This window comes from Carassius carassius, chromosome 18 (assembly GCF_963082965.1).
Source record: "Carassius carassius chromosome 18, fCarCar2.1, whole genome shotgun sequence".
In the NCBI taxonomy this organism is placed as follows: Eukaryota; Metazoa; Chordata; class Actinopteri; order Cypriniformes; family Cyprinidae; genus Carassius; species Carassius carassius.
In genome coordinates, this window is record NC_081772.1 from 24,349,804 (window position 1) to 24,365,063 (window position 15,260).

Sequence of the window (15,260 nt, forward strand, 5' to 3'; positions counted from 1 at the left end):
GATAGCTGGCCAATCACAGCACACCTTGCTTTTTGGACCGATGAGCTTTGTAAAAAACAATGCGTTCCAAAAGGCAGGACATAGAGAACAAACAATAATGCACAATAATGTTTTTTGAATCTTAAACTGCATAAACACATTTAATTACACCAAATACACACAATAATCTTCTTTTTAGCGTCATATGACCCCATTAACATTTTTCACTTTTTTTAATCAGCCATTCTGCAGTTCAAGTCCTGTGGTGTGACACGAAGGTGTAAATAATCCATGTAGCCTCATGAAATTTGAATAAATACCCAAGAATCAGAGTAAAAAAGTAAAGTGTTTTGGAATATGACGAATGTCACAGTTTCCCACATGATATCAACCATCCAGTAGCTTCAAGATGATCTTCAGTTTCTGGGAAGTCTATGTTTACTGTATGTGGCTCTATAGCATTATATGTGAGTGTGCTTTGAAAGAGCGAGAGGGAGGATATATGTAGTAGTGTGTACATGCACTTGAACTCTCTCACTGACGTGTGTGTGGTGCTACGGGGAAGTGAAGGCTCTCTTTAGAGGCAGCTGTGTTATTAGCGCTGTCTCTCTGAGTTCACTGCGTAACTTACTGCATTTCTGTTTTCTCTTTCCTCGCGTTTTCAGTACCCTCTTCAAGACTTTGCCGCTGAGAAGTCTCAAGGTAAGCCGAAAAGCTTTTCTAACATAGACTATTATTGCTAAGAGAGGTTATAGATGCTTTAAACTCACTGAAAGAGTGAAATGATCAAGTACACAATGTACAAACAGCATAATTTGGATTTGTTAGCGGAATCATGACCCTGTTGATTGCGCCATGCAAATGTGCATGATGTTATCTTTGCTATTGATGTTTTAAAGTACCGTTAAGTCAAGGAGCAAGTACTGCTGAGGGCTGCTGACGCCTCATTTGCATGCGTTGGTTTGTAATAGGAGATGATGTGATGAGCCGCAGAAGGGTCTCGGTGAAAGACCTGGGCCTGGGCGACTGTCAGGGCTGGTTGTACAAAAGGAAGGAGAGCAGAGGGCTCTTGGGCTGGAGGTGGAAGAAGTTTTGGTTTGTGCTGAAGAAATGTTCGCTCTACTGGTACACATCGGACATGGTAAGTTACGTGGTTTTCCCCTGGTAACGTGTGGCTTCGCTACGGAAAATGTGAACATTCATGTTTGTCTTCACTTGTTATCTCATGTTGGAAATGAGTATCCAGTAGCCTGTTGCACAAACTCTGAGTTTAGAGTAGAGAAAACCAAATGGCTTCAGTGGATTCACAGCACATGCTATAAATGTTATCTGTCAGTGAGCAACTGATCTCATGAGCACTTTGATTGGCATTTCACTTTTCTGCTGAAAATTAGGAAATTATGAAAAAAAAATAGCTTTTATTTATATTGCGTTAAAAGTTAATATTTTTAAATAAATGATTAGCTAATGATAATTATTTAAAAATAGATATTTTTATTTGCCAAAAATATAATTATAATAAAATAATTATATTTTCATTAAGCATTAAGAATGCTTTAAGTATATAATGTAAATAAGGTAATTTATATAATTATATTTATACAATATTTATATAATATAAAAATAAGTTATTAGCAAAATCCAGACAAGAGATAAGAGGGAGTGGCTTTGTGTCAGAGAAGTGTCACTTTGCTCACAGATAATTGGTCTATTTTTGGTTTGCGATCTCATATCCTGAATAAAACCTGCTCCAAATCATGGCTACATTTCACAAACGCAATAGCTATCTTAGAGGTAAAGTTCACCCAAAAATTGTAAAAAATCTGAGGAACAAGAAAGATATTTTGGATATATATGGATGCTTAATGCAAATTTGTTTATTATTAGTGAAACCATACTCAACATAGAGCATGAAGACTAGACCTGTTCTGGCCATAGATGTTTTTCAAATAACTTGTTCAAGTCTATTAGACACATGAAAAAAAAAAGAACATAGAAATACCAGGTTCCTATTACATACTTCTCTTTCTCTGCATGGAGCAATTTACTTACACAAGCCTGTTAACATTATTTGCAGGACAGGGCAGCTCACTTTTGAACATGTAAATGTATCTATTATTACATTTGTTTGCCTCTTTGTGCCCACGTACTGTAATTTGATGCAGCCATATTCTCAATAAAACTGTTTTCATTGTTATATTTTACTGTTTCTGTTGTCAGACAACCAAATTATTGAACGAAACGTGACCCATTAAGACTACACCAGCTGCTCTCCCTTGCAATACGTTGATTTGAACAAAAGTCCTGATTTATAATCGAGCTGTCGTCTGATGAAATCAATTACACAAGACAGTAGATGTGTTGTGATTTCAACAATACTTGCATGTAAAATTAGAGAAGCAACGATCTGGCCTGCATTTCCCAAAAGCATCGTGAGCTTAAGTACATTGTACACACATTGAAACCAATGGAGCTACAATCAACTTAAATGGGTCATCGGATGCTAGATGCGCTCTTACACGTTATTTGAACTGAAATGTGTGTTGGCAGTGTATGTACACACTACACAACCACACTATAATGATAAAAAAAAAAAAAATTATCAACAATTTTTTACCCCTTTCTCAAATCGAGCTGATCTCAGAAACCTGTCTTTGTGAGGTCACACAGAAAGGGCATTCTCACGATAGTTTGATTGACAGTAGTGTTTCAGCACAGACTGGACTGGTGTCTTCACCTCAGACCCTCTCTGAGTGAGCTGTCATCAGTCTGCCTTTGTTTCACCGCCAGAGCAAATGCAGACAAGAATGACTCCTAAGCGATTGAGGTGTTTTGTGTTGGATGTAATAATGAACATAGCAGTCATCATTTACTCCCGACATCTGAGCTGCTGAAGACGCAGTTGTTTACATTTGTTTCTGAAGGGAATGCACCCTGATCTACATAAACATGTCTACGTTCACGCGAATCATTCGTGGTGCAGCTTCACCTAAAAAGTGAGTAGGTTCTTTTTAATGAATCTTTGCAAATCGCCTTTCCTAATAATCTGCTAATTAGCAAATTTTACAATGAACGCAGCTAAAGTAAACAGTATCTCTGAGAGCTGCACATAAGAGAGGGGCGGGGTCAGCAGAGCTCATTAACATTTAAAGGAAAATGCTACAAAAACGGCTTTCTCTTTTTAACCAGGTAAAATAGGTGTTGTTTTACACTACCAATGAGAAATTTTAACCAAACTATGTTACATACTTTTCATTAAGACCCTAAAGATTCAAATCAACTTGTGTAAAATCCTATGACCCCTTTGAGCTTATGATGGTTTGGTAAATACAGCCCTGGTTTAACTAAAAGTGTTGCTCCTCTCAGCTGTTCGCTGTACAGAGCGGACTCATAACCTTGTGCAGTATCGGTGAGTCTCAGAAACTAAATAAGGTTTGTCCAATTATGGTTTATATATATATATATATATATATATATATATATATATATATATATATATATATAAATATATATATATATATATATATATATATATATATATATATTAGTAATGGGGCTGACGAGTCGTGAGACATGCAGATCCATGTTCAAGCTTTTATTAAACAGAGACATGATCATAACAGGCATGGGTTAAACAGGTGTGTATATATATATATATATATATATATATATATATATATAGGGCAGGACACAACAATAATCCTAGGCCAAGCATGGGTCTTCGATGAGCTAGCAATATCCAAAGGGGTAGACAAGAGGGGTAATCAAGAATCCAGAGCAAAACTATAAACTGAATCAAGACTATGAAAACAAAAAACTGAATCAAGAATATGAAAACAAGAAACTAAGTCATGACTATGAAAGCAGGAAACTAAGACAAGAATATGAAAACAAACACAGAATGCCTTGGTATTGCAGCAATTGATAGAAGAGGGATATATGCAGAACAATACTCGGCAGTGTGTGAGAGGAAGTCCAATCCTTATAAAGCCTGTCTGATGATTGTGCTGTGTGTGATAGTTATCAGGTGAATGTGATTGGTGCAATGGAGCATGGGAAATGTAGTCCAGGGTGTACTGTGTAGTGTGATAGTCTGTGTTGTGGATGATGACCTCTGGTGGTGAATAAACTGAAGTCTAATGACCGGGTCAGGACATGTGTTTGTGTATACAGTGTGTGTATATATATATATATATATGTTTTGTCCAATTATGGGTAATGTATTGTTGCTAGGCGCTCTGAATCGCTAAGTTGGCAACACTGTCAGCATCTCCATTTCTCCAACTATGTGCTTGACTATGGGTAAAACAGGAAATGCGTGTGACGTTAATCGCACATTAATCAAATTAGCACCATTAAAATGAGTTTGCATTAAGTCATTATTAATGCGATAATTTTGACAGCCCTAAAAAAACAAACAAAAAAAAATAACTGTTTGGTTACCAACCTTCAAAATCTCATCTTGTTCAGCAGAAGAAGAAATGTTTTGGCAGCCAGATGGTTTCTACAGTGTACTCTAACAATGCTTTTGGGTAAGAGAGCCCCAGTTAGTTATGTACCGTAAATATGTACAATGGCATCAAACAATGCTAAAATATAATCCTCCACCTTCAAAACCAAAAACCAGAGTTTGTTCTAAACTAAACAAAAAATTAGATGAGTAGTCTTTTCCCAGAGACAAGTTCTCTCTCTTTCCTTTCAGGCAGAGAAAGCCGAAGGCTACATCAACCTGAAAGACTTCACCATGGAACAGGCTACTGAATGCAGGAAGAAGTTGTGAGTTCATCTTCCTTATTAACAGAGATTATTTTGCTGCTTGATGGTAAAAACAACAGACATGCCTATTTCCACCATGTGGCCTCATTTTGTTTTTTTTTTCTGAAAGTACTGTGTGCTATGGCTATAACTGCTATAAGCAAGCATGGCTATAACTGTTGCTCACACACTTGCAATGATCTCTCAATCTGTGTAGCAGTGCCGCAGAAACCAACCACCTAGAATTGTCCTAGACAATTATAGAAAAAAAACACATACAAAAACAAAACCAAAACCATTGGTCTGTATAAGAAGCTGAACAGTAGATTTTTCTCTGATTTTCATCGCAATGTCCAAACTTTCCTGAGCGCGTCCTGAGCCTGTTCTCAACAGCCGGCGCCTGACGCGTCCTCGTCTTCTCCTTGCTTACGGCAGATCGCAGACTTATAAATGCATTAGTGCCACCTATCTCTCAATTGGACCATTGACACTCCTAATTGAGATTGTAGATAGTGTGACGATGGTCCATTTGAGAGAGAGGTGGCAGAAATGCATTTTATAAGTCTGCGATCCGCTGTAAAGCAAGAAGAAGAAGATGCTTCAGGCGCCGGCTGTTTAGAACGCACTCCGGAAGTGCTCAGGACAGTTCAGACATTGCGGTGAAAATCAGAGGAAAATCTACTGTTCAGCTTCTTATACGGACCGATTGTTTTGTGTCTTTATACAACCCGAATTTCGGAAAAGTTGGGACGTTTTTTAAATTTTAATAAAATGAAAACTAAAAGACTTTCAAATCACATGAGCCAATATTTTATTCACAATAGAACATAGATAACATAGCAAATGTTTATATTGAGAAAGTTTACAATTTTATGCACAAAATGAGCTCATTTCAATTTTGATTTCTGCTACAGGTCTCAAAATAGTTGGGACGGGGCATGTTTACCATGGTGTAGCATCTCCTTTTCTTTTCAAAACAGTTTGAAGACGTCTGGGCATTGAGGCTATGAGTTGCTGGAGTTTTGCTGTTGGAATTTGGTCCCATTCTTGCGTTATATAGATTTCCAGCTGCTGAAGAGTTTGTGGTCGTCTTTGACGTATTTTTCGTTTAATGATGCGCCAAATGTTCTCTATAGGTGAAAGATCTGGACTGCAGGCAGGCCAGGTTAGCACCCGGACTCTTCTAAGACGAAGCCATGCTGTTGTTATAGCTGCAGTATGTGGTTTTGCATTGTCCTGCTGAAATAAACAAGGCCTTCCCTGAAATAGACGTTGTTTGGAGATAAGCATATGTTGCTCTAAAACCTTTATATACCTTTCAGCATTCACAGAGCCTTCCAAAACATGCAAGCTGCCCATACCGTATGCACTTATGCCCCCCCATAACATCAGAGATGCTGGCTTTTGAACTGAACGCTGATAACATGCTGGAAGGTCTCCCTCCTCTTTAGCCCGGAGGACACGGCGTCCATGATTTCCAACAAGAATGTCAAATTTGGACTCGTCTGACCATAAAACACTATTCCACTTTGAAATAGTCCATTTTAAATGAGCCTTGGCCCACAGGACACGACGGCGCTTCTGGACCATGTTCACATATGGCTTCCTTTTTGCATGATAGAGCTTTAGTTGGCATCTGCTGATGGCACGGCGGATTGTGTTTACCGACAGTGGTTTCTGAAAGTATTCCTGGGCCCATTTAGTAATGTCATTGACACAATCATGCCGATGAGTGATGCAGTGTCGTCTGAGAGCCCGAAGACCACGGGCATCCAATAAAGGTCTCCGGCCTTGTCCCTTACGCACAGAGATTTCTCCAGTTTCTCTGAATCTTTTGATGATGTTATGCACTGTAGATGATGAGATTTGCAAAGCCTTTGCAATTTGATGTTGAGGAACATTGTTTTAAAAGTTTTCCACAATTTTTTTACGCAGTCTTTCACAGATTGGAGAGCCTCTGCCCATCTTTACTTCTGAGAGACTCTGCTTCTCTAAGACAAAGCTTTTATAGCTAATCATGTTACAGACCTGATATCAATTAACTTAATTAATCACTAGATGTTCTCCCAGCTGAATCTTTTCAAAACTGCTTGCTTTTTTAGCCATTTGTTGCCCCCGTGCCAACTTTTTTGTGACCTGTAGCAGGCATTAAATTTTAAATGAGCTAATTAAGTGGATAAAAGTGTAAAATTTCTCAGTTTAAACATTTGCTACGTTATCTATGTTCTATTGTGAATAAAATATTGGCTCATGTGATTTGAAATTCCTTTAGTTTTCATTTTATTAAAATTTAAAAAACGTCCCAACTTTTCCGGAATTCGGGTTGTACATCAATGTATCGTCATGAGCCCCAGAGTTTAATTTTTTTTTTTATTTTTTTTTTATTTTTTTTTTTTTTCTTTGACTCTCAAAGCCTTGATTCTCATTCACTTCCATTATACGACTGACAGAGTTTAACGGTTTGAGTTAAAAAGTCACCTACATCTTGGATGCCGTGGGGCCAAGCAGACAAACATCAAATTTTCAGTTTTGGGTGAGCTATCCCTTTAAATTGCGATCTCTGACCCAGTTCATGTACTTGCTTCCATTGCTGCAATGCTCATGGTTTTCCACCAACTGTCAAAATACAGTACTATTGGAAGTTAGTGGAATTACACAGACCATAACAAAAACAGACTTTCTGACAGATTGCATATTTTCAAAAGTAGAATAACTACACTATGTATGTAGAAACAAGTATGTGAACTTCGCAACTTTGCAAATATATTATAGCATTTTAATGCTTTAGCAAGGTCAAATAATTACATACAGCACCTTTAACACACCAGGCAACAACCCACAACAGATAATCAGATAAACAAATAACAGATAATATATGCACATGAAAGATGCAGTACTCATATCTTTTCTGCAGAGAATGTAAATAAATGGTTATGAGGTCGTTATTTGACTGGCTTTTTTGAACAAATAGTGTGCAATAACAGGCTGTAAATCAGATTTTTTTTTTTTTCTCACACTAGAAGTGTTTTATCTATACCCCTCTTAATGCACACTCAGAACACAGGAAACTGTCTGCTCTAAGTGTGTGGTCTGAGCTACTGTTTTTCACAGACTTCCTTCATAAAGATATACAGTAGATCGGCTTAACTTTAAAAAACTATGATTGGATGTAGATAAGACAGGAGGCAAACTTTGGTTTCGGGTATGTTTTTGGTTTTGTGTAATGCTTCCACTACGTCATGTAACCACACATCCACAAAGATGTTGTCTCTGAGAACTGCTGGAGTTGTGCATGTTTTAATTTGCATTCACTTCATTCTTGTTTTCCAGTGCAATGAAAGCATGCCGCCTCCACATTATGACACTCTTCTTTGCAGCTGAAAACATGAAAGACATGAACAAGTGAGTGTGAAGAAACACAAAAGTATTTGTGTTTGTTAATGTGGTCAGAGATAAAATGCTTGCTGATTCTACACTTATGAAAAATAAACACTATCTTTTTTAGTCATGTAGCACTTACTCATACATGTGAATCATGTGGGTCTGGTATTTAGCCCAACATGACATGTTTGCATTGCATTGTGGCCGGCTGCTTTGACACCTCACTGTGACCAAAACTGTCTGCAGCACACCACGCAATTGAGCATGTTTGATGAAAACACAGACGCAGTACTAAATATAGTTAGTACTAGTTAGTAATGGGTATGTGCCCTATTGCAGGTATTTGATATTTTATTTAATAGAGCAGTTAACACACACACACAAAAAAGATGTGATAGATAGATAGGTAGGTAGGTAGGTAGGTAGGTAGGTAGGTAGGTTTCTACAACACTATAATGGTGCTTGACAGATGTGTTTACTGCTTTTCAAATGTTTTTGTATGGAAAAGAGCTGCCCGAGATTCTTCAAAAGATCTCCTTTTTGTTCCGTGGAATAACACAAGTGTGAGTAACAGATGAAAAGATATGATGATGTTTTTTTTGTAAACCATTCATGTTATTGAATATTAGAGTGGAAAAAAAACATTGAGAGAAATCTGTGGGTGTGCTACTATTAAACTGTGTGGGAAGATGACACATAATCCATTACAATTATTCCACAGATCCGATGGGGGTGGATTTACCGTAATTAATGTTCTTTTAAATCTAGATGGCTGGCTAAACTTACCCAGGCTTCAAATGAACCTGAGCCCACAGACTCAACGGTTGGAGGTAAAGATTCACACCACACACCCATACAGAAACACAGTTAATACAGGGTGTTTTTCAGTCCACTTTGTCTCATCAAAGCCAAACCTGACACTGCATTAATCTGGTATTGGGACTGTGATTGTGTGACTATAGAGTGCTACAGTGAGGAGAGTGATGATGAGGATGAAGCAGACACCGCTGAGATGTGTGCAGAGTTCATGGATCAGCTGACTCCTGGCTCCCTGCATGTGAGTAACCACACTCTGGGTATGCTCATTTAAACCGACCCATAAGTTAAGTCCGCATTTAACTCTTCTTTTCATTGTGGTTCATATGTGCTATTTTAATACCTGCTGGTGAATCAGAAAATGGGTCACACAAAATGTTTTTGTTCCGTTTTGAAAAACAAAAAGTGCATCGGCCAGATATACGTGTCAGATTTTATTTTCTTAAAGAAATGAATAGTTATAACAAAATGCATTAAATTGATCAAAATGACAGTAGATGCATTCATAATATAACTAAAAGATTTCGGTTACAAATAAATGTTAATTACTATGCATCAACGAATCCTGAAAAAAAATATATACAGTATATATCGTAGTTTTTAAGTAGCTTTCAACAGAATGATTTCTGAAGGATCATGTGACACTGAAGCCTGAAGTAATGATACTGGAAATTCAGCTTTAGCTGGAATAAATATATTATGTAATAATTTATCAAATGGTATTTTTAGTGTATATTAAAATGGAATTGTTTTAAATATTTCACAATATAAACATTTTAACTGCATTTTTGGTGAGCATTAGAAATGTCCTTTTTAAAACCAGTTTCTTTTACACAAGTTCCTTTTTAAAAAAGGAATTTCTTTCCGATTTTGAAAGATTGATTGATGTTTCAGGGTTGTCCCCCACCTCCCCGCTCTTCTTCTCCATGTCAGGACTCATTCCCGCTGGATTCGGTGGTGTGTAACCACACACAGACTCAAAGTACAGACAGGGAGTCGTGGCAGGAGATCAGCTCAGATGAAGACCCCATCCACAACATACAGAAGTTCAAAGAGAACGACTGTGAGTGAGCGCTGGAAGGAGATCTTTTAACCTTAAGAGAGTGTTGCATGGGAAAAGTCTGAAATCAAAACCCTTTTAAAGGGATAGTTCACCCAAAATGAAAACTGTCATCAGTTGTTCATCCTCATTTCGTTCCAAACCCATAACTTTCATCATCTTCAAAACACAAAATTGGAATACAATTTTAATCCAAGCCTTAAAACGAGACACGATCGCTTGAGCTGCTGATGTGCTCTATATAGATGCTGATTCTTGACAAGTAAAGCATGTTCTGAAATAAAAAAATCAAACATTTAATTATGATTTTTACAAATAATTTTCCAGTGATGGCTAACTCCTGGAATAATCATGGAAACGCATTGCTCATAAAGTGTGCTAATCCTGTAATCCGTAATCATATTTTTTCAGCAGGCCCCCCGTCTGATGAGATGGAGATACTGTATCTTCACCTCAAGCAGGTGAGTCTGTCCCCTACTGGAGCCCTGCAGCCCACCACCAAACGTGACTTCAGGTCCTCCTTCATCAGACGTTGCAAAAATGAGAGCATTAACGAGAAACTGCACCTGATTCGAGCTTTAAACAGCACTTTAAAGGTGAGTTTGACATTGGTGTGGCCATTCAAAAGTTAAAAGTGTCTTGTTTAAGTGTGTTTGTCCAGAAAGAGTTGTTTTAAATAGGGAACCAGTAAACTGTGAAACAGTCAAGAAACAGCCAGAAACTGGTGTACCATTTATCATTATTAAACTAGACTTAATTGCATCTTGTTGTGTTGCATCATAAGTATATATTAGTATAAACAGGTCTTAAACAGGTCTTAAAAGTCTTATTTCGGCCTTCCATAAATGATGGCCTTAAAATGTCTTAAATTCAAGTGATGGCATTAAATGTTGCATGCATTGTTATAAATTCATGTAGTCCTCAGTACTGTGTCTTGGTTTATAAAGAATTCTTAAATCAAGATACATTTGCTTAAGTTGCAAAATGAAGCGATTTCTGCAAAATTTAACACAATCAAGTGAGTATTTGCCCAAAACATGAATAAATGGTGATGAAAACTTGTTGATTTTCTGAGCCCAGACATTGGCAGGTATTTTGACTTGTTTTAATCAAAAACTCACTTCATTTTGACTTCATTAAGACTTCTTATTTCATGTTTCTTCTCAAGTAAATATGTCTTGATTTAAGAATCTTCAGACGTCTGCACTGGAAAACAAAACAAAACAACAACAAAAAAAAATCAGAGGAACAAACCATTTTTTGCATTGTGATCAGAAGTTACAGTAAGTTATTGCCATATTCTAGTGGTTGAGACACTGATATTGCAATGCATTATGTTATGAAATGGCAGAAAGCATTTTGCAAATGCACTATAAACCTGAATTCTAAGCTTTAATAACGCAGTAAAGTGTCATCAATTTTATGATCATGATAGCATGTAATACATGTTGGTGCGTTGTGAAGTTGTGTCCTCTTCTCGTTAGTGGAGTTTTGTCTGTTTAAGAGATTTCACTTCCTCTAAAGTGCTTTATGCCCGATCCCAATTCTATTTTATACCCCTTCCCCTTCCCCTCCGCCTACCCCTTCCCTTGTCCCTTGAAACAGAGTGTCAAGGGGTAGGGGAGAAAATGTTCCTCTAAGGATTGGGACACCACTACCATGACGTCACACGCCATCGTTCGTCGTCTAGCTGTTACAATATACACATATACTGGTGTGCATTAGAGACTTTAATTATCGTCCTGGGAGCTGCTTACTGACACACACACACATATCGGAAATCGCGCAGCTCACACATCCAGGAGAAAATAAACTTGTCAACGCTGCCCCACGACTTTTATTAAATACAGTTTAGATGCTGAATCGCTACATTATATTTTCCAGCGACGAGAAGTAAACTCACTCTAAAAAGATAAATGCACAGACGCGAATACACTCAACTTCCTTTTCTCTCTCTCTCTCTCTCTCTCTCTCTGTCTCTCTCTCTCTCTCGAATAGGCAATATTTGAGAAAATGGTTTAGCGATTTCTAATTATTGGGGTAACATTCTTTGAGTAACATGACCGTTAATATGAACTCACAATTGAATGTAACAGAACAAATGATTACTTTTCGTTAAAATCTATATTTATGCCAAAAAGGCTTACATTTATGTGTCTTTTTGTTCGCTGTAGCTGCCATGTTGCCGAGATAATTCATACCCCTTCGTCTGAAGTGTTGTCCCGAAAAATCTATCTAAGGGCTATCTGGCCCTTCCCCTTACCCCTACCCCTCCAACCAAGAGAATCGAGACACCCCTATCCCTTCAGCTCTCCTAATATTGCCAGTATCATGAATCCTGTCTGGTCTGGCTTCTCTATCTTTCTGATATGTGTTTGAATCCTCTCTGCTAAAACTGAAGTTAAAATGTTTAGGCTTTTGGGCCTATAACCTATTTTTTTCCTACCTATTCCCTTTACATTGCAACTAACAAAGGTTAACTTTCCATGGTTTTTAATAAAATGAAATGCCTTCGTGTATTGCCACTTTGGGCTGGTCACAAACCAGAAGTGAATCTATTTAAGTACTTAAAGCATTAATGCTGTTAAGGAAGAAGGAACTTGAATGTCAGTTTGGATTTCACATCCAGCTGTTTGCACTTTTCACAGAGTAGATTGGTCAAAACAGAAATACTAAAAGGCAAGCAGTTCCCGATTGAAAGTTGGCAGAGAGTTGTGACTCAGTCTCTTGTGGGAGAGAATAACATTTTGCATGAACAGTATGTGACCTTGCCATTTAAATAGCTCTCTTGAGGGGGTCAAGCTATTAAATGTTATTAGGCCTATGTCTACTAAAAAAAAACAAACATTGGCAGCCCTAATGTAGTCATGGTATAAATATCTGTCACAAAGTTACACTAATGCCAGATGTATTTGTTGAAACATTTCTACATTACTTAAGTTTTGGGATCATAAAGTGTGTATATACTGAATGAAAAGTTTGGAAATTTTTTATCAGGTCCCTTAAGCTCACTGAGGCTGAATTTATGTGCTCCAAAATGCAGTAAAAACACTTATACTGTGAATTATTATGATCTGTTGTAATATATTTAAAAAAAAAAAATTATTCATGTGATGCACAGCTGAATTTGCAGCATCATTTCTCCAGTCTTCAGTGTCACATGATCTTTCAGAAATCAGTCTAATATGCGGATTTGTTGCTTAATAAACATTTCTAATTATTATCAGTGTTACAAACAGTCGTGGGACTTAATATTTAAAAGTAACAGTAAAAACGTGTAATGTTAGAAAAGATTCTGTTGCAAATAAATGCTGTTCTTTTGAACTTTCTATTCATCAACAAATCCTAAAAAAGGGTTTCCACAAACTATTAAGCAGAAAAAAATAATAATAAAGATAATTATTAATAAATGGGTGATTTATCTGAAGGATCATGTGACACTGAAGACTGGAGTTATGATGCTGAAAATAAAGTAGGAATAAGTTACACTTTTAGTTATTTCAAATGGTAATAATTGTTCACAATATTACAGTATCTTTTGATCGAATAAATGCAGCCTTGGTTACAATAAGAGACTTCAGCTTTCCAGCCTTTTGACTGTTGATTATCTAGATTCCTGTTAGTTATTTGAAGTCTACAGACACTAGATGGCAGTATTGATGAGACCAAAACATAGCAGCTTTACTTTAACGTTTGGAAGTTGTTTTCATAGTTTCAGAAGAATCCATCATACCATTCTGTGTCTGTCTTATTTCAGGCTAAGGAGGCCGATCTGCAGGCCATAGAGCAGGTCTTGAGCGAACCGTCTCTGAGCGCTTGTAAATACAGACAGTGGCGAGATGCTAATGTGCTCCTGCTGCAGGAGGTCTGTGAGAAACACAAGAGTGTCGTGGAGCCACAAGTCCAGGAGCCTCAGGCCCAACACCAGTCGCTCTTCAGCCCCAACACTGTGTACACCGAGACCAGCCTGTGAAGACGAGAGGACCATAACAGAGATCAACCAGAATGAAACAGACGGCCACAGGGCTTGCACGACACCGACAGGAACACAAACAGAGCGGGAAACCTCAAGGGCTGGCTTCCTGGACACAAATGAAGCTTCTCTGAAACACCTCAAACAGATACAAGCCTGCAAAAGCACATAATGCAGCTGAGAGAAATGACCTCAGACTCATTTGATATCAGTTTACTCTGAATTTGAGCACAGAAGAGTCTAACAAGTGTGTAACAGGACAAGAGACCCAATTTCAGACAACTCATTTCTGAGACCTATAGTTACCGCATTTTGCATTTGTAGTGTAACACGTGCAACTGTGCAACGTGTATAAACGGTCAGTTTTGTTTACATCGTTCAGTGTTTTGTTGAAGAAAAGTTCTTAACATGTTACAAACTTAAGTTTTTTGGAGGGAGCTTGCTTTTATGAATCGACATTGTGATAAGTGTGTTGTCTAGTTTGACTTTTAAATGCAGTCTATACATGATTTTCATCAAATGTACATCTTTTGTTTGTTAACAAATCACTTTTATTTCACACGTGCTATGCACACAAATTCTGTTCTTAAACTTGCTTGTATTTAATGGTTTTAGGAGTGGAGACTTGTTTACCTGTTTTTAACACAACGGTCCTTTTTAGATGTACATATTTTTGCATTTTACTACTGGAAATGAATGTCATGGGTATTGTACATTATTGTATACATTTTTGATTTAACTCTATAAATGTTTACTTGATAATTTTGGAGTAATTCATGCTGAAGGTGTGCCAAAGGAAATAAAAATGGCTGTTTAATATTTTCTTTCAATGTTGTGTTGCCTATTTGTATATGTATTTGAGAAATTGGAGAAATGTTGAAAACAGGCCTTCAGCCAGTGTAAAGGGGCAGCCTGAAAACGTGTTAGCTATTGTATCTTGTGAGGTGAAGAGAGGGTGAACTCATGTCTCCTGGGCTCAAAATAACAATGTTCCTGTCTATTTACGCGACAGACAGCAGTTTAACACACAGCAGAGGTCAGGCAGAAGGCAAGACACTCACTGTAAACTGTGTTGGACGGAGAATGGAATACTAGCATTTCATGTGTCCCGTGACGCCATATTTCTTCAGAGCGGTCATATGTGGCCAGTTCAATGAAACTTAATGATAGTCTGCTGTCCTCAGGTTTATAATGCTGAATGTGAGTGTATTCTTCCACAATACCCACCACAGAACAGGACCTTCTTAATATGTAATAAAACATAAACGTGGAATATTTATACAAAATTTTGTTTGA

General features: G+C 37.4%; 1 protein-coding gene across 1 annotated transcript in view; it reads left to right on the forward strand.

The window, feature by feature from the left end:
- The window catches only part of cnksr3 (cnksr family member 3), a 53,980-nt gene extending 39,757 nt beyond the window's left edge, over window positions 1-14,223 (forward strand). The window contains exons 14-22 of the mRNA XM_059498034.1: window positions 645-681; window positions 951-1,120; window positions 4,682-4,755; window positions 8,065-8,136; window positions 8,884-8,945; window positions 9,078-9,191; window positions 9,818-9,994; window positions 10,406-10,587; window positions 13,749-14,223. Coding sequence (XP_059354017.1) covers window positions 645-681; window positions 951-1,120; window positions 4,682-4,755; window positions 8,065-8,136; window positions 8,884-8,945; window positions 9,078-9,191; window positions 9,818-9,994; window positions 10,406-10,587; window positions 13,749-13,964 — 1,104 coding nt within the window. The 3' untranslated portion in view covers window positions 13,965-14,223. The remainder of the gene's footprint in view (window positions 1-644; window positions 682-950; window positions 1,121-4,681; window positions 4,756-8,064; window positions 8,137-8,883; window positions 8,946-9,077; window positions 9,192-9,817; window positions 9,995-10,405; window positions 10,588-13,748) is intronic.
- The last annotated feature ends 1,037 nt before the right edge of the window (window positions 14,224-15,260 follow it).